The sequence below is a fragment of the Corvus hawaiiensis genome, chromosome 2 (genome assembly GCF_020740725.1).
Source record: "Corvus hawaiiensis isolate bCorHaw1 chromosome 2, bCorHaw1.pri.cur, whole genome shotgun sequence".
In the NCBI taxonomy this organism is placed as follows: domain Eukaryota; kingdom Metazoa; phylum Chordata; class Aves; order Passeriformes; family Corvidae; genus Corvus; species Corvus hawaiiensis.
The window spans coordinates 90,479,642-90,501,987 of record NC_063214.1 but is presented as its reverse complement, the minus strand read 5'-3'; the positions used below and the strand labels follow the sequence as shown (position 1 = coordinate 90,501,987).

Here is a 22,346-nt window from a genome sequence, read left to right as displayed (position 1 = left end):
ACTTTCCGAGGCAAGACTAGACTACAATTCCTCCCAAGTCCATTCACAACCGCGCCGGCTCTGGGTGCTCAACAAGCCTTAAAGCACTCGCACATGTCAGAGTTTACCCACAGACAAGCTGGGCTGTTCGGTTTTCTTCCCCTGAATCGTGCAAGAAGCAGGGAGATGCCGACAGCCGCGGCCCTCCATCGCCGGCCCGGGAAGCCCGCCAGCCGCCGCCAGCCCGCCCCGCATCTCGCCGGCTGCGAGGCCGCCGGCGGAGCCCCAGCGAGCTCCGGCCGCCCGGGGGGACAGGGGGAGGAGAAGGGAGGGCTGGTGCAAACCGGCGGCCCGGCACACTCGCGGAGGCGGCCGCCGGCAGTGAGAGGGAAAAAGGGGAGAAGGAGGAAAGCGCGTCTCCAGGGAAATAAAGTTTTCAAGCGAAGAGGCCAGCGCTCGGAGCCCCGCGCAGCCCCGCCGCCGTCCGCCGAGGCAGCAGCGACTTCGTGAGAAAGGAGGGATGGGGAACGGGCGGCCGTGACCCGCGCCACAGCCCCGGCGCCGGCCGGGCTCGCCCGCTACTCACCATGTTGACTTCGGAAACCATGTCGATGCTGGCGATGTCGATGTTCATCCCCACGCAGACGGGCGGACCTGCGAGCAGACCAGACCTTTACCAGGCAGCGAGAGGTGCCGCAGCAGCGGGGGCGCGGTGGCCGGACCCGCCGTGCGGGAGAGGCGGCAGCGCCGGGGCCAGCTGGGGGGGGAAATCTCCAGGCGGCAAGCCCGGGTAGGGCGACTCACCTCCGAAATCCGGCCGGAGGCGGATGTCGTAGCCCTTCAACAATTTATCCACAGTTTCTTTCACGAAGGACATGTTGCCGGGATCGTTCACACTGTGGGGAGAGAGAGACGGGGGTGTCGGGCGGGAGGGGCAGAAGCCGGGGTGCGAAGGGCCAGGGGCGACAGCGGGAGCGGGACCGGAGGGGGAGGGCGGGGGAGAGCGCATCAGCTTGTTCCCCTGGAAAACGCATCCCGCGCGGCCGCCGGGGCACACTGGCACCTACCTCTGGGCGCAGCAGACCACGGCCACCAGGACGGGAGCAGAGAAGATCCCGAAGATCCTGACTCCCCCAAAGCCCCACATCCCTCCGCTCCACGCTCCCTTCGCGCAGCAGCAGCAGCAGCCGCCGCCGCGATCCGGCTGCCCCGGCTGCCGCTGAGGAAGAGGCGGAGGCGACAGTCCCCGTTCTCCCCCCACCTCGCCCTCCCCCCCCCCAAAAAAAAATCCCCCACTCCCTGCCCCAGCACCACCACCCGGCCCGCGGGAGCCGCCCGCGCACCCGGCTGCGCCCGCCCCGCGGCCGGACGCCGCCGAGCCCCGGAGGAAGCTGCCCTCCGCCGGAGCCCGGCCAGCCGCCTCCCCTCCGCCCGCCGCCGCCCGCCCCGCCGCCTTCCCGCCAGCCGGGAGGGGAGGGGAGGGGACGGAGGGAGGACGCCGCCGTCCCCCGGCAGAAAGCCCGAGTTGGGGCGCCGGGGGAGCGGGGCTGGCGGGGCCGGGGCCGGCAGCGAGGGGCGGTGGCTCCCCGGGCACCGCCTCGAAGCACGCCCGACCTTGGCACGGCACCGGCCCCGCGGTACCTGCCTGGAGGCGGCGATGCTCGCCGGCAGCCCCCGCGGGTTCTCCCCGCAGCCGGGTCCATCTCCCCGAGGTAGGAGCGGGACTGTGGGGGCAGGGCAGCCCGCAGGGTCCCCCCCCGGAGCCGGATGAGAGGCGGCTGCCCGACGCCGTGCTTCTGTCCTCTCCTGCCCCTCGGCCTGCCTCTCTGTTTTGGGGTACTCTGCCCACCTGCCCCGTGGCCCATCCTGGGAGCGATGCCGGGAGCGAGCCGCTGGGGCGGGAGAAGGAGCTGGCCTGGGAACCCTGCCGTGACCTGCAAGGGCCTGAATGCGTCCCTGCCATGTCCAGGGATGAGGTGTGCATGTACAGCTGACAGGCCTGAGGGTCCCTTCAGCCGTTCCTGCGAGGGTGCCACCAGCACTGACCAAGATGGACATGCTTTGCCAGGCAAATCTCCACTGGGTTCAAAACGCGTGTAGGCACGCTTGTCATACGGGACAGTAATGAAGGCAAACGGCACTGGTATCAAAGAGATGTAAGGCGAGAGTTGTCCCCTGTCAGCTTCTGGATGTTGTTAACTTTGTATAAAACATTGGTTGGGTGAAGGCAGCACAGTTGTTACTATTTTTAATCTTCTTCCAGGTTAATTAGTTCTTTCAGCAGGACTAGTTGGCGTGGAAACAGAATGCTGACTTAGCTATATTGGTTTTGGTTCCAGAGGCAGCTCCTCACCGCTGGAGCTCTTCACCATGCTCTATGAACATACAAACATGCCCTTGGCCAGCTTCTGATTCTCGTTGCATTGCAATCAGCAGCCACTGGTCCATGACAAAGCGCAACATTTCAGTAGCCAAGGGAGAGCAGCTATGTCTTTCTTTTGCACTTTTTCTCTTACCACCTGTTTTTCCTTCCACATATTCTCTTCCCTTTGAGAAACTGCTATGAAAAGGGTGGACATTGAGTAATGTTGTGGTGTTACGTACAGGTGAGAAAACATGGGTGGCTTTTCCTCTGTCCTCAACAAATTCTTGAAAAGAAAGACAAATGCAATCCATTGTTTTGACCTTGTTGCTTTTGCAGTTATTAATAAAGATTCAAATAAAAGAAGGAGCAGGCTCAGTTTTAAAAATAATATTAAACTCTATAGGCAATGCAAAAAAATGTAGAGAAACTGAGTGTTGCCAAATCTTGTGATTTCATGTTAATATTTGGGTTTTTAATAGTACCATAATTACTATGATTATAAAGTAAGGAAAAATCTTAGCTTTCATTTAAAAACCTTATTAGGCTTATGATGAAAGCCTGAGAATTGTGGCACGAAGCATACATGACTCAAGGGCTCAAAAATGAAAAGTCAAATAATAAGTAACTATGTAAGTAATTTTAAGGCTCTGGGTCCTAATGGTTTTTTAATGCTATGAATGGGCAGTATTGAAGACCAGTTTTTTCAAAGACTTCAGAGGAAGTGAATTTAGGGAAGGGTACTAATTCAATTCTGTCCCCCTAAATTCTGAAAGAAAGTATTAACACCAAAGAAAATATTTCTCATGAAGAATTTAACGTGGTTTAAAAGCACATTTAAGCACTAATAACTTTTCTTAAATAGATTGTCAGTTTTATAACAGAAATAAAAAAAGTTAGAGAACAATATTTCTGATTAATGTGCTATCCTGGTACTTTGGAAACACATCTGAGGTAGGAATGAATCAACAGTGCTGTAGAGTCTGTCATATTTTATCACACTTCATTTAAGTATTTGTCTTCTTGATCTTACAGAGCAGCCATTTCCATTTACTTGGGAGCAGCATAAAGATAATCTAGGCTGGAACTGATGGAACAAGGAAGTATTTAGTGGGTTATGGAGCATTTGTTCCTTGGGACTCTGGATTCAATTAGGCTTAGTAATAACCAAAGGATGCTAAAAGTTATAACCAATCAATGAATTTCATGAAAGGTAAAAATCATCTCGACTTCTCTGTGACATGGCATTTGCAGTGAAAGTAGCACTGTGGGTTTTGTCTGGAGAAAAGGCTCAGAACAAAGCTTCTGTGGCAATGGACTGGGGGTAAGATCCACCCAAGACCTGCACTGGGCAGAGTATTCAAGGACATAGTGGAAGCCCAGACTTTTGGGAAGCTATTTAATGTGGCCAATAAGGAAAAAATGGGCACAGAAATAGACTCCTTGTCCTCCCTCAAAATTCACCGCCCTGACTTTGCTTCTGGAATTAGACTCCGAAACATCTCCTTTCAAAAGGCAAGCAGGTTATCTCAAGGAATGGCTGGAAGGAGTCTGGGCACTTTTATTCACTAAAGCAAAACAAAGCATCCAATCACAACTTGTAGATTGTCCATCCAAGAAAATCCCAAGGATATATCTCCTGAGATAAGCCCAGACTGCAGGACCTCAGGGTAAACCTTTGTTTTTTGCAATGTTCCACTTTTCAGCAAATAGTTAAGTAAGGGAGAGGGAAGGAGTTAACATAACTCTGTGGCCTAGTGGTTTGGCTGTTGCCTGGGAAGTACTGTTATTTCGTAAATAATCTAGCGACTCATTAATTACTGGATAAAATAAATCAATGTTCAGTGGTATAAGGAACAGAACCCAATTCTCTCCTCCTTTTGGGTGTCTTCATAATTGCTCATTCTCACTCTTTCTCTTTTTTCAATGTACAGTCTTTCTATCCCAGTAAAACTATCCCTGTAAAATACGAGACTTTGAACATTGTAGCTCAGGGACTAAAATTCATCACATTTTCTACAACTTTGGTGAATGTTACAGCCTCTGGGCCACTGGACAGTTAAGATCTATGCTCCTGATCAAATTTTGTTCAATAAGGTAAGCACAGTGTATGTTCTTTACTTCCTCAGCACTGCCAATATTGTAAAGGCCACTTGAACAATGGATAAGTCTAAACTGCAAAGGCAAGCGTTATGTGTGAAGGAGCAAAAGGACTGTCCTTGGTCCAATGCAAATATGTGTGGAAGAATACAACTGCCAAGCCTACATGTGAAAAAAGTCCTTGGGTAAATTGGATTATAATGGATTCATCAACGAACTCTGGGTTAGCAGATACAGGGGCTGATCTCTAGAGCAAAACTCTTGCTGAGGATCTGATATCCATGCCATACTCATTTGTTTTGTGTTTGATTTTTTTTTTAATCCCATTAGGGAAAGTTGAGAAATCTGGTCCTCTAAAGTAAATGCTCATTAGCAGTTAAAGCAATGTGCTGCTGGGGTGCATTTTTCAACTCAGTTTGAGAGGAGTTGTGTTCATGTATTCTGAGACTGCTCTGAGACATGAACCAAAGCACAGTAAGTGGGAATGATCAAATGATTCATGTTGCAAGCACAATCCTGGTCTGCAGTAAAATGCTATGTAGATGCATCCATCATCTTATTTCAGAAGGAGCTGGAACAGAGCACACTCAGCCCCTGTCAAAGGACAGAAATGGTTGAAGGTAGTGGGATTAGAATGAGAAGCAACTCAAAATTTTGGAACAAATTCCAGTTTCCTTCATCATTTTCAGTACTAATGGAGATACAGAAGAGGAGGCAATGACAGGAAGGCTAGAGAAGAGGAGAGATCTGCTCACAACTGATGCATTTGCAGTACTACCACTATCAGTCACCAGATTGTAGGAGAATGCCTGGCTTGGGAATCAGGGAAGAAGTATTTGATCACACCATGCAATACATCACTGAACTCCTGTGCTGGAAAGTGGTACTGGGGATTTACCTGACAAAGTGAACTTAACTCCACTTACACATTGAGATCAGAATCATTTATCAAATATTTTATTTTTCATTTTCCTTTCTGGCTTGTCTGTCATTTAACTGATTCTGACAAAGATCCAGTCTTATCCTGAAGCAAACTGCAATCACAAAGGGTTCAGAGATACAAAAGAGAGACTGAAACTAAAAGAAAGTGGGCAGAATTGTTGCTACAGCTGAAATGTTGCCTTCTGAGGAACACAGGACATTAATCTTACTAGGCTGAGACCCATGCTGCTGCTTACCTACTCTGCCTTGCAGCAATTTTATTAGCCTGCTGGTTTAACCTGCTGAGAAGGTGTAATTAATAAAACTGGCTGGGAAAAAATCCACAAGAAAATTTTCAACTCTTTTTTTTTTTGTTTTTCTTTTTGCTAAATCTGACTTCTTTTTCACTTTATGAAATCACAAGTTGAGGATCATTTTTGTCAAAATACCATACAATAGAAATTAGTATTTCCTTCAGAAAGCTCAACTTTCTTATTTTCTGTCCTGCAGTATCTCAGCAGGAGCAGAGCTTTAGAGTGACAGGAGGATGCTGGGAAGCATTAGGCTTAGGGAATACTCTGCACTTTGGCAGTTTTTTACACTGTGTTTTGCCTGTTCAGATAATGAGCAGTGTTTGTTGGACATACTATGTGAGGAAAACAAGATTATGTTCATTTACTATATATATTTATCAGAAACCATATGTAATATTTTCTGATGTTGGGTAATACTCAACAGTTTATTTAACTGACAGTGAGTTTATACTCATTGTCCCCATTTCTGTCAGGCAGATTGAAAGCAGCATTGCATGAATCCATTTGCTTTGGTTGCATAATTTGCTGGTCTACATTTAATTATACAGAAATATTAATGGTGTTATGTCAACAGTTCTGATGTAGTGGAGATCTGAATGTTTCAGTGGGCCACATAAAGAATAAGTTATTAATCCGTATGAATAATGGGGGAAATTTGCCTTTAATAAGAGGCATGATCCAAATTGTCTTGAACTGTTGTTTAAATTTCAGATGGGTATTTTTTCTTCATATTCAAGAAAATAGAATAAAAATTTGAATTATCTGAATGAATTTAAAAGTGTATTCCTGCATCATTCCATTCCTTATGCGGCAAAACCTCTGGATTATGCACATAGTGAGTCAGACACATCAAAATAAGAATCCATTGACAGTTTGGCAGAGGAAGAAATAATCATGGCTCTTTATAGCTCACATTTTTTCATCATGAAGATTAATGATTATGCACTGAAATAACACAAATGCATTAGAGAAGCCTGTGGCGCATTAGAAATACTATTCTTTTAAGTCTCTGTCTTGATGAAAATAGAGTCTTTTGAGAAAAACAGACAAGTAACTGAGTTACAACATTTTTTTTTTTACTGTAACTGCAGTTGAGGAAGTGCTATTTTATATAGGACTTCTTTGTTAAGTTTCTACTTGAGTGGATTCATCTAAATCCCTTTGTCAGGAGCACATTATTCTTAAAAAACCAGTATGCAGCAGTTACCTTTTTTCTTTAAGGTTAATTAAAACCAGAAGGTTGTAGCCCATATATTTATGTCTTCATATTTATTAATACCTTTATGAATCTCATTTGATATAATTATTGTTTATGCAATTTTTTGCTAACAACAGCCAGAATTCCAAGTTAAGATCCCAGCCTCCTTTTGCAGGAGATTATACAGAGTGAAGAAGACAAGCATGAGTTCTTTGAATTGCTTATATTTAATATTATGTATATTTAAAGGAAGACCAAGTCAGGGTCCTAACTGATGCATCTGTATTAGGACTAGCTAAAACAAAAGAGATTGGTTCCTGGCATTTCCATCCAAATGTCCCTTTGAATTTTAACAGAGGAAAAGAGGAAAGATGAAGAAAAAAAAACACCAAGGGGAGGGAATGCAAACACTTCCACATGAAACAGCATAAGCAATGAGAAGGAAGTGAAGTGAAATTATTTCATTTTCTAGACACAGTTGTGGAAGTGAAACTCCAAGGTAACAAAGAAAAAGCTATAGGTAGTGAAAATCTGAAGTATGTCTTGCTCTTATCCTTTGAGAAGAAAACAAATCCTTTTTTGCTTATGCTGAGGAATGCCCTTAACAGGAACAAATCCATGAAGGATGAGGGGAAAGGAAAGGCTTCAGAATGTGGAGGTGTGTTTATACAGAGGCTGCATCCGCAGCCTTCTCCTGCCAAGACACAGCGCTCTGCTGGTCTCTCTAAATGCATCCTCTTTTCCCAAGGCTGTGCCAGCTAGCCCTTTGCTCTTATTCCCCAAACATTGGCATCAGAAGCAGACACAGTTAAGCTCATAATACACAGATCAGGATCGTGGGCCATATTCCATCTGTGAAATAACTCATAAATTAGGCTGGTTGTGCAACTGTATTTCTTTGTCATATGTACTGTACACAGAGGGGAAATCACTATATTTGAAGGGGAAACATTATTAGGTATATACGGAATTGTGTATGATGGGTTAAAATATTTTTCATTTTGCCTTAAAGATTATTTTGCGGCTCAGGAAAAAAATGTTAATAATGATTTTTAATATTTTGAAGGATATAAATTCTATTACAGATAATAATCACACTCTTAAAGTACTTTTAGTAACTCACCTTGTGTCATAAATTGCATATAATTTTTTGTTTTCTTCAACGGCATTCCTAAAAAGAGAGAAAAAGCGAATATTAATTTTGTGCCATGTGTCCATTGCCAAAAGCCCCTCTCATTGATGGCCCTAAACATTTTCAGACCACCATTGTAGAATCTAGAAACAGGGAATAAAATAACCTATAAATTGACTTGTTCAACCCCTCACATGACAAGATTGTAATAATCCTTTGGAAATTGCCTAAGTGGGTTTTTAATTATAGATCCATGACTCTGTTGCCAAGAAATGAATAAAGAAAAAAATAGTAACTGCTTCTGTGAAAAACACAATGAAAAGATATGTTTTTGATAGAGCTATGTGAATAATTTCCAGCAATGCTTTCCAATTGATCCAGATGAACATTATCCCACTCAGTTATTTCATTATTTTTTAATAAATAAAACTAAAAGTATACATTGAAGTCTAATACAATGTATGCAATGTGAGTAAATAATTTACCTCTGATATTTTGAATACTTTTATGTGTGATTAAACATTGAGGTTCATATAAAAAAAAAGACATATTGAAAATTTGAAGCTGGAGTCTCTATTTTTAAGCTTTTTCAACTGAAATCCATGTGACTTTGCAGAATGCATTTTGCATTCTTTAAGTAGGAAAAAGATGGTTTTTGTCTGAACTTTTTTGTTGGACTGTTTCCGAACATGTGAGAAAAAAGTACTCTTCGGAAATAGTGCTACTGATTTGAGGTAGAGCAAGAAATGTTGTCTGAAATGTGTTGGCTTTGCTGGGATCAGCAATAAAATATAAGTTTTAGCTAAGTAGTTTCTGAGAAAGCGTGATGAATCTAAGAGGCACGCCATAATAAGTATTGATTTGTATCTTAAAATCTGATTTATGTCTCTCTGCATTACTTTACCTGTCTGCTTAGAGAAGTTAAAGAGAAGCAACTAAAAGCATGGGGTAAATGACCCTGAGTTTGGATGCATTAAGCTCCACTTACATGGGAAAAGTTTGGGTTTGGTCCCTGTTCCTGGAGTGGTTATGCCTTTCACATTAAATATGCACTGGCTAAGGGATATTAACAGATGAATTTTGTGAATACTCAACTCTCTTGGGCATTGGGTGAGGAGATGTGGGGCCTCTCTCATGTCTTAGATCTCCTTGAAATAGCCAGTGTGTAAAACACAACTGGTAGTGCTGGGCTGGGCTCAGCTTGGATCCGCAACATCTCGTCCATTTAAGGTGCCCTGAGTTACCTGAGACACTGCATAGAGTTGTCAGTTACCACACAGGACCTACATGAGACCCACACTCTACTGGAGAGTTAATTGGAGTTCCAGGGGAACACCTTGGAGGATTCCAATGGCTCAGAATGCTTGTGTATGGGACCTGGGCTGAAACTCTCAGGTCAGGTTCCACCCTAGAGAAGGATCCCCAGCTTTCTATACAAAGGCTACATTAACAGAGTTGACTAGATCTCTGTTGACATAATGGGAACACCCGGGTCTTGGGTAGACACCTATGTCTAGTCTGCAGATTAATCCTACTCCCAATTTCACAATATCTTATGTTCTTTTGATTGTTCTGGCATCAAGATTCACAAACCACGTTGCTCTGGATTTAAAGATCATAGTATTGTCTGCCTACAGCCACACCTGGGCATGCTCTGTTGGGGTTTGATTGATATTCTCAAGTACAGTTTCGTTTATTCTCCACAATTCTTAGCTGTCTTTTCCTCCGTGACCCCCATCGGGTAATTTCTTGAGCTCGGCAAAGGAAAGAGAAGAGGAGGAAGAGCAGAGAAGTAGCATCTGAAGCCTGAACCCTGACCCAAATATAACTCCTGATTATAGTTAGGGATCTCATATTGGTAGAGTGACATGGTCAATGCTGACACAAGAAGATGGTTGGGCTCTTTTCTAAAGTGCACATTGCAACCTGCTGCAAGGTACTGGAGCAACCACTCTGCATTTGCAGAGGCTGGATACAGAGTCAGGGAGCATGCTCAGCCTTCATCATCCTTTAGGACTATGCTCCCAAACAGCCAGTGACACCTGGGAGACAGACACAGCTCAACCTGTAACCATGACAACTGGCATGTGACTTACAGCAAATTAGCTATGGGTGGAAGAGGGTACTACTTCTAAATGAAAATCTACAGTATAGATGGAATAAGTATCTGGTTTCTATCTCATTATCTAAATATATCCATAATCATAAGATAAAAAGAAATTTGAATATAATAAGAGTCTTCTTTAGTTAGTAGATTTGTAAAAATTTTAAGAACCGTGCAAAATGTCATGTGTGGCCACCCTGTGTTTATAACTTTTGACAACTGTCATCAAAAATGACAATGGCAGGATAGAACTGACTCTAGTTTCCTTATTGGTAGAGAGATTATAACAGCAAAGGGAGATCAGGAAAACCATTAAGCAAATGTAACAGGAAAGAGTCAAATGTAATCTTTTAAGTGTTGAAGTTTCACAGTCAGGTTTTATTCAGACTGATCATGCACTCCATTTTTTTCTTCTCTTGCAAAAATGTAGACACATCTTAATGCTGAAATTGTCTTCTTCAGCAGAGTAGCAAAATCATGTGATCTCTGCACTGAAAAATGCTTTCTTGTGAATGAGGAGCAAATGGAGTTCAGGAGTCCCCTAGCATGGCTCTGTCTGCCTGTCACCAATAGAAGACATGCTTCTGAAAGTATTACAAAAGTAATTCCCCCGTGACAAAAGCAGCACATTAAAAGTACTTATATTAAAAGGACTTTGTTGTATATGAATATCATTATATAATTGATTATTCCCATTAAAATGCTTTGCATCCTTATCACAACTTTAATGAAAGAACAAAACTGCTTTGAATATTATACATGCACTTGCCTAGAGCCACTATTAAGCAGAGAGGCTCTGTGTGCAGCCAGGCAGTTGTTGATGGTAAATCAAATGGAGGGCATATGGTTTCAGTATTGCTGCTGGTGGAGTTTTTGTTGCTAGAAAGAGCTAATGTTTTGCATTTAGGATTATTAAAGTAACAGAAATAGTAGCTAATCTTTTCCCCCTTTTTCCTCTCTAGCTCTCTTGAAGGCTTACTCAATATATACAGAAAAACATGCTATGACCAACCTATGCTGAAATGTTAGGACTTCCCTGAACTGCAAACTTAGAACTTTGTGTGTTTTTTTAAAGACCCCACAGTTTCTGGATAATACCATGACTCAGAATGCCTCTGGTTGGGATTCCTGCTTGCTGATGTAAGCATTAGAGATTAAATGTGTAAGTCTGAGCCAGTTACCAGGTACTACTTTAATTATCAGTGAGGACAGCAAAAGCAAGTCCAAAGACTGAAAGAAACTCAAGAGGCTGAAATAGACTAAAATAGTGTGAATGAATCACCCTCCAGAAGTATCTAATAACTATGAACATATAGCCCATAGCTAGCAAGACATCTAACTTTTGGGTAGGTAGTATTGCCTAAGATATATTACATTCATGTGATTTAATGGGAATGAAGGCAAGATCTGTTTCAGTACATTGAGCATATTGCCCTACAAAAGTTTATTAGATAAAGATGTCTTTAGGTTGGAGCTCCATGAAGAATATCTCTGCTAATGTTAAGTGGGCAGCAAAGAAACAGAAAAGCTGCTAAGTTAATACTTTATTTCTGGAATTGCTGGAGTCTTTTATCCAAATGTAAGTAAAATTTTAAACAAGGATCATCCCTTCTGGATTCAGGTCACAATACAAAGCAGCGCTGGTGGATGAGTAGCTGGAGGTGACCCAGCAATGTGCACTTGGAGCCCAGAATGCCAATTGTGTCCTGGGCTGCATCCAAAGCAGCGTGAGACCCCACCTGTAGTGGTGCATCCACCTCTGGGGTCATCAGCACAGGATGGAGATGGACCTGTTGGAGTGAGTCCAGAGGAGGGGCACCAAGATGATTAGAGGGATGGAGAACTTCTCCTATGAGGAAAGACTGAGACAATTGGGTTTGTTCAGTCTTGAGAAGAGAAGGCTTTCGGTTGACATAATTGCAACCTTTCAGTACCTGAAGAGAACCTATAAGAAAGATGGAGAGGGACTTTTTACAAGAGGATGTAGTGACAGGACAAAGAGAAATGGATTCTAACTAAAAGAGAGTTCATCTAGGTTAGATATTAGGAAAAAATTTCTTATTATGACCATGGTGAGGCACTGAAACAGGTTGCCAAGGGATGTTGTGGATGCCCCATCCCTAGAAGTGTTTAAGGCCAGGCTGCTTGGGGCTCTGAGCAACCTGGTTTAGTGGAAGGTGTCCCTGCCCAAGGCAGGGGGATTGGAACAAGATGATCTTTAAGGTCCCTTCCAACCCAAAAAATTCTATGATTCCATACTTCAATGCTAATGAATCACAGGATGCTTAACAAGTACTCTTGACCTTATGTATCTAACAAAATGATTCAGCATGAAAATATAGATACAAAGACTAATTTTATAGCTTGTAAGACAATGCTAACAATAAGGAAGTGAGATTTTAGCTTCAGATTTGAAAGCATCTGAACATGGAGGGCCACTACTAAGAAAAAAATACTTGCTTTTTCTACTCTGGGAAGAATTCTGTACATCTCACATAAGCTATTTACAAACAGGAAGAAAAACAAATGTCATGCTAAACTCACTCTCCACTCAGGGAATGTACACCTCATTATTCACCGTGAAATGAAGAAAATAGAGTTGTTGGTTGACCCAGCACACACAGTAGAGGCCAAATGAACCCCATTCTACATGACTTTGGTGCAGTAACTGTTGGTTGCAACAGCAAAACCCAACTGTAAATCTTCCTCTCTAGAACAGCCGATTCTGGGCTTCTACCTCAAGATTGTTCAACCCACTTTGCAAACTCTCCCTCCAGAAACTTCAGAAGCAGCGAGGCAACTGCACCAATGAGTCAATAAAATTCACTTTTCCTAGGAGGTTCAACCCTTGCTAACCATGTTAGGAATTCAAGGGCATCACTGTCACATAGCGTGATAGGCACTAAGTAATTATTTTTAGTACCTAGAAGCCTATCAAGAAAAGTAAGAAAGTACAGACTGAAATGTCAAATGCAAAAATGGGAAACTGTGTTTAAAACTCCCAGGATATTGTAGACACAGTTATTGAATTACCATTGTAGATCTGCTGAAACTTCAGTAAGCAGCAGACGATGGAGGTTTTCAGTATAAATATGAGATTCACATAGCTATCTCTTATTTTTTAAAATATAAATTAAGTGGATGCAAGCCAAGTTTTCATAAATAATGCCGAAAATGTTTATGTATGAGAAGCTTAAACTATGTAGCTCTAGATGAAATAAATGTTTCAGTGAACATGATTTTAAACATGATTTATTCAAATGTTATGTTAAGTAAGCATTCAATATGCTTTTATGTAATACTGATGCCCAAGTTACATGTAATTATGATGACATTATAGCATCCTTGATCTTTCATAACCTCTCTAAAAATTCATTTTCCCAGCATCAAACTCCCCAAATAGTATGGAAGTGACAATGTCACATAGTATAAACAGTTACGAGAACAATACGCTTCAGGTCCAATTCTATGAGGGCTAGCCAGTCTTGACTCCTTTTGACATCAGCCAGAGATGGGAAGTTTAGCACTGCTCAGAAACATGCCAATGAATTAGCAAGCCTACAAACCTGTTTGCTGGCATTTCAGAGCAAGATAAGAAGGATGAAGCGAGAATCTGTCAAGTTGTGGACTCCTGTTTACTCCCATTTAATCACTGATATTTTTGAATCTGTCTAGTTCTAGTTCAAATTCTGCAGGTTCTATAGCATTATTTTAGTCCACAGAATTTATTTTCTCTTTTCTTTTTAACACATTCTATTTCCAAATATAAAAATAATAGGCATAGAGAAAGACATGAAAATACACGCAAGACCAGTGCATAAATTTGCCATTATCCTTAGAGTAAAGATCTCAGTGTCATTGCAGATAGTTTAGTGAAGGTTCCAGCTCCATGCTCAGCAGAGCTCAAAAAGGTAAACAAGCGCTAAGAACAATGAGGGAATTAATAGAACAAAATAGGATCAGCACAGTATTTTAGAAATCTGTGTTCTACCCACACCCTTGAAGCTTCGTGCTGTTCTCCTGCATCTCGAAGAACTTGAGAGCTCAATAAACGTACAGGAAAGAGCTACAGGGATGATTAGAAGTATGGAATTGTATTGGTAGAAAGAAAAAGATTTAGGCTGAGACACTTAAGTCTGGAAGGCATTTGAGGGAGGAGAGAGATGATGGATGTATATGAAGTCATAGTCTGCCTAAATGATTATTTGCTATCATGCATATTATAACAAACAGAGAAGGACTCAGATGATCAGGCGGTCAGTTTAAAGCAAACAATATGAAGTCCTTTATCACACAATGCATAATTAAATTGTAGGGCTCATTGCCAGAGGAAGTTGTGGAGGTCAAAGATATAAATGGGCTCAAGAATCCATTAGACAAATGCATGAGAAGGAGATCCATCAATAGATATTAAGATCAATGTTGTGAATGCACCCTCTGCCTGAGGAAGTCCATAAACCTCAGACTGCTTGAAAATGAAAGTTTATAGCTGGGAAAGAGTTGGGTTTTATCTGTCCTGTTTTGTATGTCTTTCCCAAAGTACTACTACTGCCCGTTGTCAGACGACAGCAAACTGACACAACTTTGGCTTGATTCAGTATGGGAATGGTTATCTTCAATGCAATCAGAAATACATGTTTCTGGTTTACTGTGAGCCCACAGTTAAATAACTTTCACACCTTAAAATGTCTGTTGTTTTCATTACTACACTCTCCACAAATAAACCACTGATTTTACTTCTTTCACTTCAGAAATTCATTCAGTTGCATATTTTTGATTTTTATACTTTGATCCTCTGAAACACTTGCACACATCCCAGGGTGATAAAAAGTTTGCCAGTGTCCCTTCTAGCCCTCCTGAGGTATAGAGGGCTGTTGTAAAACATGCATTTTCTCAGAAAGAAAAAAATTCAGGTGCAGCTAGTACTCATAAAATCCTTTAGAAGTAAACCTCTTTATATTTCACAGACCAGAATATATGTTCAATAAGCATATCCGTATTATAAAAGATGTGATGTATATTGAATTTTAATGTATATTTGGGTTCATGTCAATTTTGGTTCAAGAAGCAATTATGATTTTAAACAAAGCCTACTCTCTTGAGCTCTTCAATTCCTTATAAGTGTTTTGGGGTTGTTTTTTTTTTTGTTTGTTTTTTGGTGCTTTTTTTAAAATTTTCAGAATGATAGTTAATAGTCTGGGAAAAATAAAAATTAATTCATTAAGGATAGCTGATGCCATTCTTGAAAGCCTCATGACTGTGAAGGGCATCTTCCCACAGAGGGATTGAGTTTCCATGCAAAGTACACAGAGGCAGAAGAGAGCCCTAAATTCTCATTCAGGCATCCTAGTGGACATTGTGCATGTTTTTCAATGACCCATATTACAAAATTAAGAGGTCACCTTGGCCCAACATCATGACAGTTTTGACTGACAGCAGGTGTTGCTAACATGCTCTGTGCTGAACTCTGAGCTGTTGTGCAACAGCCATGCCAATGAGCACATCTATTTGACAGGGCCCATTAGATGCTCCTCAGGTACTTTTGCTGCTAAAATTTAAGGTGCCCTTGGTCTCCAAAGAAATTTCTGTGGCTCATTCCTTGGATTTTTTGGCATCCACAGAAAACCAAAAATACTTTTTTTTTTTTTAATAATACTATGGAAAAGAACCCTGAACTAAGAAAAGGCATTTCCATGAAAGACTCGAGTATTTCGGTCATTTGAAAAAATATCATGAGGGAGAATAATTTCTTGATCCATTCTAAACCATGTTAAGTGCATGCAGTTATACACAAATACTTAAAATGGGTTATGAATCCCCTGACACACACTTTACAGATAAAACTAGTCTCCAGCTATGCGTGGAAGAACAATTTTAAGATGATGAAACCACATGATCAGATGAAATAATCCCCTGGATATGTACATGGTAATACTTTCTCATAGGTTGCTACTGCTTTGCAAGTACCGATCAAAATAATTATTTTAAGTGATCTTTAGCTCTTTTGGTTGTTTAGATAGGAGGTCTTTACAAATTCAAAGGCTGTCAGCCACAGTGTGTCAGGAAACTTGAATTTAAGAGCCCAGCCCTAATATTTATATTTCTCTGTTATGTTTCAGGGTTGGTTGTAGATGCTAAGAATATTGCCTTTGGGATCTCTAAGTGCATTATATCATAGCCTCGAGCTGTACTTTCTTTTATCTGCTCTTCTTTAATCATCAGAAGTTTTGATTTAAAAGAGAAACAAGCTGGTAAAGAAGCCTATGCATCTTTGCATTTTCCCTACTTCACATCAAGTGTGAGGGTGAGAGAACTGTAAAGTGTAGTTAAATAGTCGTGGGAGTCTATGAAAGATTGGAAATGTTCTATAAATTGGAAAACATGGAAGTGTTCTTTGCTTTAAAAATGAATCAGAAGAACTGTTTTTATTGTACAGGATTTTGAGATGTGAATATGAACTCTTAAAGTGTTCTGAATATACTGGGACATCCCCCTATCTGTTGCAGTAGTACTTTATTCTAAGGGGGCTTGGTTGAACTTTAGCAGCTAAAACTTTTTTTTTTTTTAATGTAAAATAAACATCCAGTGACATTGGAATGGTCTCAGAGCTCATCTTGACATTGCTAAATATAAAAAAAAAAACAAAACCAAAAAGCTTTTTAAGGATAAAATTATTTATATCTTTTTATTAAAATGATATTTCAAAATTCCCTCCATCTTTATTTGAAGACACTGTGAAGTAAGTGAGTCTGAAAAAACACTTATGAAATCCATAGCACACACTTAAACACCTCCATTTATCAAGAGTTTTATAAACTCTTTATATTTATAAACTCTTTATATTTATATTCCTGAAATACTTCTCTATTGCCTGTAAGCGACAATAAAAAAATCATATTCATACCGCTTTATTCATATTCAATCAGTGTTTAGTCATCCACTAGAATCTCTAAATTGCCTGGCTTTGTTCATCATCATCTTTATAAATTGTACCATGCATGCAAGCTGGCTAAAAGGCCCTAATATAATTTTAAACTATATTTGGTCTTTTTCTCCCAAAGTTTTCAAATGCTGTGTTTACATATATATTAGACATTGTAAACCTGGGACATCTGAAACCTCAGAGAGAAGAGTAGTTATTAATCTCCTTTTAAATATACCACTTGAGGAATATGGGGCAAACACTACAGAATTAAATCATTTATCAATGTCAGGCTGTGAGTCCTGGTTATAAGGTTTCCCTGGCAGATAGGGATGAGAATATCAGTCTCCTAATGCCCAATACTTTGTTGTAACTTCTAGGAAACATAAATTATATTTTCCCATATAGAAAGCAATTCTACATTAAACAGTGCTTTAGAAAAAATAAATCAATTAGACATCTATTTTACAGTATTTCAGACATCCTAATACCCTTAAGTTGGCATGCATAACACTTATACCTACGTTTATTATATACGATTAAATATCAATTAACATTTAACTCTAAGCTTTACATTGTTAGAATTTGAGAGTTATGGAGGAGTTGACTTTCCCTGGAATGCTGTGTGCCCTTCAGCCAATGGGGTACTAATTCCTTTATCACCACAAAGTTTCTCATTGCTCCCAAACTACCAGCCTGGCTTTATTTTTTTTCTCTTTTACCTTCCTAAACCCCTTGAAATTTCGTCACGTGGACCTCAGGCAGAGCTGGGCCTCTGATTGAGACCCAGAGCAGAATGGGACCATAGCAGGAGGGAATGAGAGGCTGGACCCTCTCACAGCCTTCCCAGTCCTTCTTTGCTGCTTAGCACAAGGGGATTCCTCTCTCTTTCAGTGGTTGTGTAAGTACTTGTCCTCTTCTTACTCATTTTCTGTAAGTTTAGGGGGAATCACTGAATAGGATGTTTTGGTCTGTTCCTGTGTTCCAATTCTTATGTCCTTATAACTGTACAGACATTTGCCATTTCACTGGGTACATTTAGCAGCAGTTTTAAATCTGAATAGAATCTCTCAGTAGAAATATCTATAATGAAAATAACCTATAGTTCTCTGAATTCAGACCAGATTTCCTTTTTGCTATAGAAATCAATGTCATATTATGCTTTAAAAATTTCTGTGCTTTTTCTTCAGTTAATGCAATCTAACAACTTGCAGAAAGTTTAAGACCTCACTCTTTAAAACAGTATCAAATTGAACAAAACACATACTTTGTCAGCCTTTATTCCCTCCTTAATATGATCCCTTCCGTATTAAATGAAATTGCTGCAAGTCCACTGTAATTAGTACTAGATGGAAAGAGGAAATGAGGGAGCTGACAGCTTCTACGTTTCCATGTGGTACATTCTAGCATATTTTCCAGTTGCCCTTCTGGAAAGAAGAATCTAGCTCTTGTAACAGAATTTTTTTTTCTTTTAGTAATTTCTTTCTGACCTATTTTCATTGACACTTATGCACACAATCCACTGTGAAAAATAAATAAAAAGCAATAATACTTAGAAAAAGATAATATTTTTCTAACTAACTATTTTTCTGCTAAATTAAGGGGATTAAATGAAATGATGGGCCAGATTGTGCCTCACACAAACATGCATACTCTGGAGGTTATGGCAAGCTGCACAGCCCACTGGGAGCTCTGGAGCTCCATCGAATATGGCAGACGTGCCAGATGCTGCACCTTTCTCAGGCATGTCCTTTTCGAGGGGTTTGGCCAGTGTGGAAGATGGCTAGGTTTTATTTTCCCATCTTGAAGGATGGTTGATAGGCCAGGAATGGGAGTGCAATGCTGACACAGTCCTCGGTAACATGCAGGACCACCTTGAAAGCGTGTGGGAGCAGACACACAGGTGTGCATGTGCCCCCACACGTACACACACACCTCACATGTTGCAGTCACCCTCCTTGTCCCAAGGGCTGGCTAGCATTAGGTCAAACCTTCCCTTGGGAAATATCTCCTGTGGATGCTTATGAATGAATAAAAGTGCTTGAGATTCCCACCAGCTTTAAACCGTGATAAAACCAGAGTGTTTGCTGTTTTACCCACATGAGAGTGGAACCATTTTTAAGTCTGATGTGACTTCATCTGTTGATAGTCAAAGAACACCCCAGATTAAACCGGGAGTTCTCCTTAATACTGCTCCCCTAAGACCAGAAAGCTGGAGCCTACACAATGTCATAGGGCACATTGCTGAATCTGGGGGCATGTCAGGCCCCAAATCTTCTCATGTTGTTCTCCAAAAAGTATTAAATGCCAGAGCACAACTCTGCTGCATGCAGCCTCTGAGTGGTCACTTAGCCCTGAATTTCTGCCTAACACTTCACTGATTAGAAGCATGCTAAAGTATGAAGATACAGAAAATTGTGGTAAGGATGATGGGAATTGCTTGAGTACTCTGGCCGTTTCTGCATAGGAAGCTGGAATGCAAACATAGGGAGCTGGTGATATCCCAATTTAAAGAAAACATGGTGCAAATCTTGGTTTCATACATGCAACTCAGAGAAATAGAAAGAGTTAAATACTTGCATAAATCCAGACTTCAGGAAAGACAACATGGAGGAGACTGCATGATGGCATAGCATGAGTTCAGGAGTCATTTTGCTAATAAATTCAATGGATCAACAAATTTACTTTGTTTTTTCATTGAAAAGACACCCACCATACTGTGGTACTGGATAGCAGCATCTACCAACCACCATAAATAATTTGGTTAGCCTGCACTCTGGGGAACTCCAATAATCTTTGGATCTTGATGTACCATCTGCTAACAGGAGTAATTTTCCTTAGAATATTCTGATAATTCTGGATAATTTTCCCTAGAATTAGATAAGAAGAAATCTTTATAACGTGGGTGGCATGGGATATTTTAGGGTGGTTATTTCATATATCGATTAACAGAAGTCAGAAGATTTTACCAAAAAAAAGCATTCATCTAACATCTAGGACAGACAACCTTACAAGAACAGATGGGTTAATCCTCAGTGCACCCTCAGCAATGTGGTCACATCTTTCTCAGTGACACTCCTAAAGGCCACAATGAATTCTCCCTGGAGCCTTCTCTTCTTCAAGCTGAACAGTCCCAACTCTTCCAGCCTGTCTTCATAGGAGAGGGACTCCAGCCCTCTGATCATTTTTGTAACCTTCTCTCAATCTGCTCCAATAGGTCCATACCTTTCCTGTGCTGGGGACCCGAGAACTGGATACAGCTCTCCATAGAGGGGTAGAGTGCCCTCCCTCACCCTGCTGGCCAAGCTGCTTTTGATGCAGCCCTGGATACAGTTGGTTTTCTGGACTAGAAGTGAATACTGCCGGCTCACGTCCAGCCTCTCGTCCACCAGCATCCACAAGTCCTCCTTGGCAGGGCTGGAGAATCAAGGTTGCTCTTGATCCTTTCATTCCACAGCCCTTATTGTTACCAGGGGTTGCTCTGACCCAGGTTACCTCACCTTACACTTGGCCTTGCTGCAGCTCATTACGTTCCCATGGACCCACTCCCGGAGCTTGTCCAGGTCTCTTTGGATGGCATCCCACCCTTTAGGAGTGTCACTGAGAAAGACTTGACCACATTTCTGGGCACAGAGTATTAACCCATGTCTTCTTGTAAGGTTCTTATCTATTTCCATGTGTAGATGCTCACAGTTCTACACCCAAGCTTGCTTTTTGTTCTCTTCTCTTATTCTGCTCTGCTAGCTAGCTATGTCCTGTTACTATTAAAGAACATATGTACTGCTGCTATTAAAGAGCATTTAGTTCATGGCAAGTGACATTTTCACTAGAAGGATCTTAAATAGGGAGTAGATAATTCAATTTCCAGCTAAGAAAAAGAATAATAAATAAATAATGCCAAAGCTGTCTTTTTGTTCCTCCCTAATGGGAGGGTAATCATTAATCTTTTAGCCACTGGAGAAATACATTTAAGAAAAAAATGGGAGGATGATAATAATTAAAAATAAGACTGAAATGAAATTACCCACATTAGTAAAGTTACCAATACCATGGAGTGCCTACATGCAGGAGAGAGAATGACAGGGAAGGCTGTCATTATTTATGGAGGCATCTGAAGGCCTAACAGCAATGTAGTAGCAGCCATGTCTGCTTTCTTGTTTGTTTGTTTGTTTTTTTTTAAAGATAGGAAATCTTTTGAATGATTCAGGCTATTTATATAATATGGAGCATTGCTCAGGTTTTCATGCTGTCACCCAGGTCGGGCCTTCCAAACACACTCAAGTGTCTCCATGCACCTAACGAAAACAGTTACACAGCAAAACTTACAGCATCAAGCTCCTTTCCACACTTAATTCTTGCCTTTAAAATTTGAACCTGTGTGCAGTCAGAACTGGTTAAATAAGCCACAATTGCATAGTTGCTGCTGGCCACCACAGATTCTGTTAAGGCATCTTTTTTATTATAACCTTGCTTCTGGTGCTGCTCGCAGCTCCACATTACATCTGGTGCTGAAGTACTGGTAGATGGTACGTTCTTTCTTCATTCAGGTTTTTCCCTGGTGTCACTCTGACCTTTTCAAAGTACATTCTGTGATATGAAAGATGACAGTGATCTCTCCTTCCCCTTAATCTCTTTCCCTGACACTAAGAAACAGACATCGGTGTTTCAATTTGGTTTTGATTACAAGCATCAGGGTGCTATTCCAGGAAGATGAGAGTTTTATGTTTAACTCCAAGTACAGCCAGGTTACAATCTCTATTCTCTAGACTGAATTCTTTGCATTTAGCACAGTCCCTGCTGAAATTCTGCTTGTTGCAATTGTGTTCATCTCGTACTTTTCAACAGTAGCATTATTTCAGTGGCCACAATTTTCATGGGAGAGCATGGTAGGAGACTTTTTCCAATGAGCTCATCAGCAGCTAAAGAAAAAGGACATTTCTGGCTTCTCTTTCATGTGGGAACCCACATGAAAATTAACATTCAAATAATCCACATTCCATTTACTTTGCCATGTTTTCTAATATCTAGGTGCCTCTGAAGGTGTAGACATACCCAACAGCAAACACTAAGCAAAAGATACTAAATGAAATTTAGGCCATCAGATTCCATCAGACAACAATTCAAAGGGTGATGTACTTTTGGCAAAGTTTTACTGAGAAGCGAGGCTACCATGCTCACAACACGCTGAAGATTTCTTCACTGAAATCTCTTTTACAGTCTTCCTTTTTATATGCAAACTATTTTAAAAATGTTTTCAATGTGAGACAGCAGATGTTTAATTCATAAGTGACTAGAGGTAACAGCCATCCCTAAC

At 41.1% G+C, this 22,346-nt stretch overlaps 1 protein-coding gene across 2 annotated transcripts in view; it reads right to left on the bottom strand.

Moving 5' to 3' along the window:
* GABRB3 (gamma-aminobutyric acid type A receptor subunit beta3) overlaps positions 1–22,346 on the bottom strand; it is a 203,487-nt gene that overhangs the window by 119,465 nt on the left and 61,676 nt on the right. The window contains exons 2-4 of one of the 2 annotated variants that reach the window (XM_048324978.1): positions 7,998–8,045; positions 784–875; positions 566–633 (exon numbers count right to left, since the gene is read on the bottom strand). In XM_048324978.1, the coding sequence (XP_048180935.1) occupies positions 566–633; positions 784–875; positions 7,998–8,045 (208 nt within the window). Of the gene's footprint in view, positions 1–565; positions 634–783; positions 876–1,046; positions 1,242–7,997; positions 8,046–22,346 lie in introns of those variants that run through there. The other variant, XM_048324985.1, reaches the window with a different exon arrangement.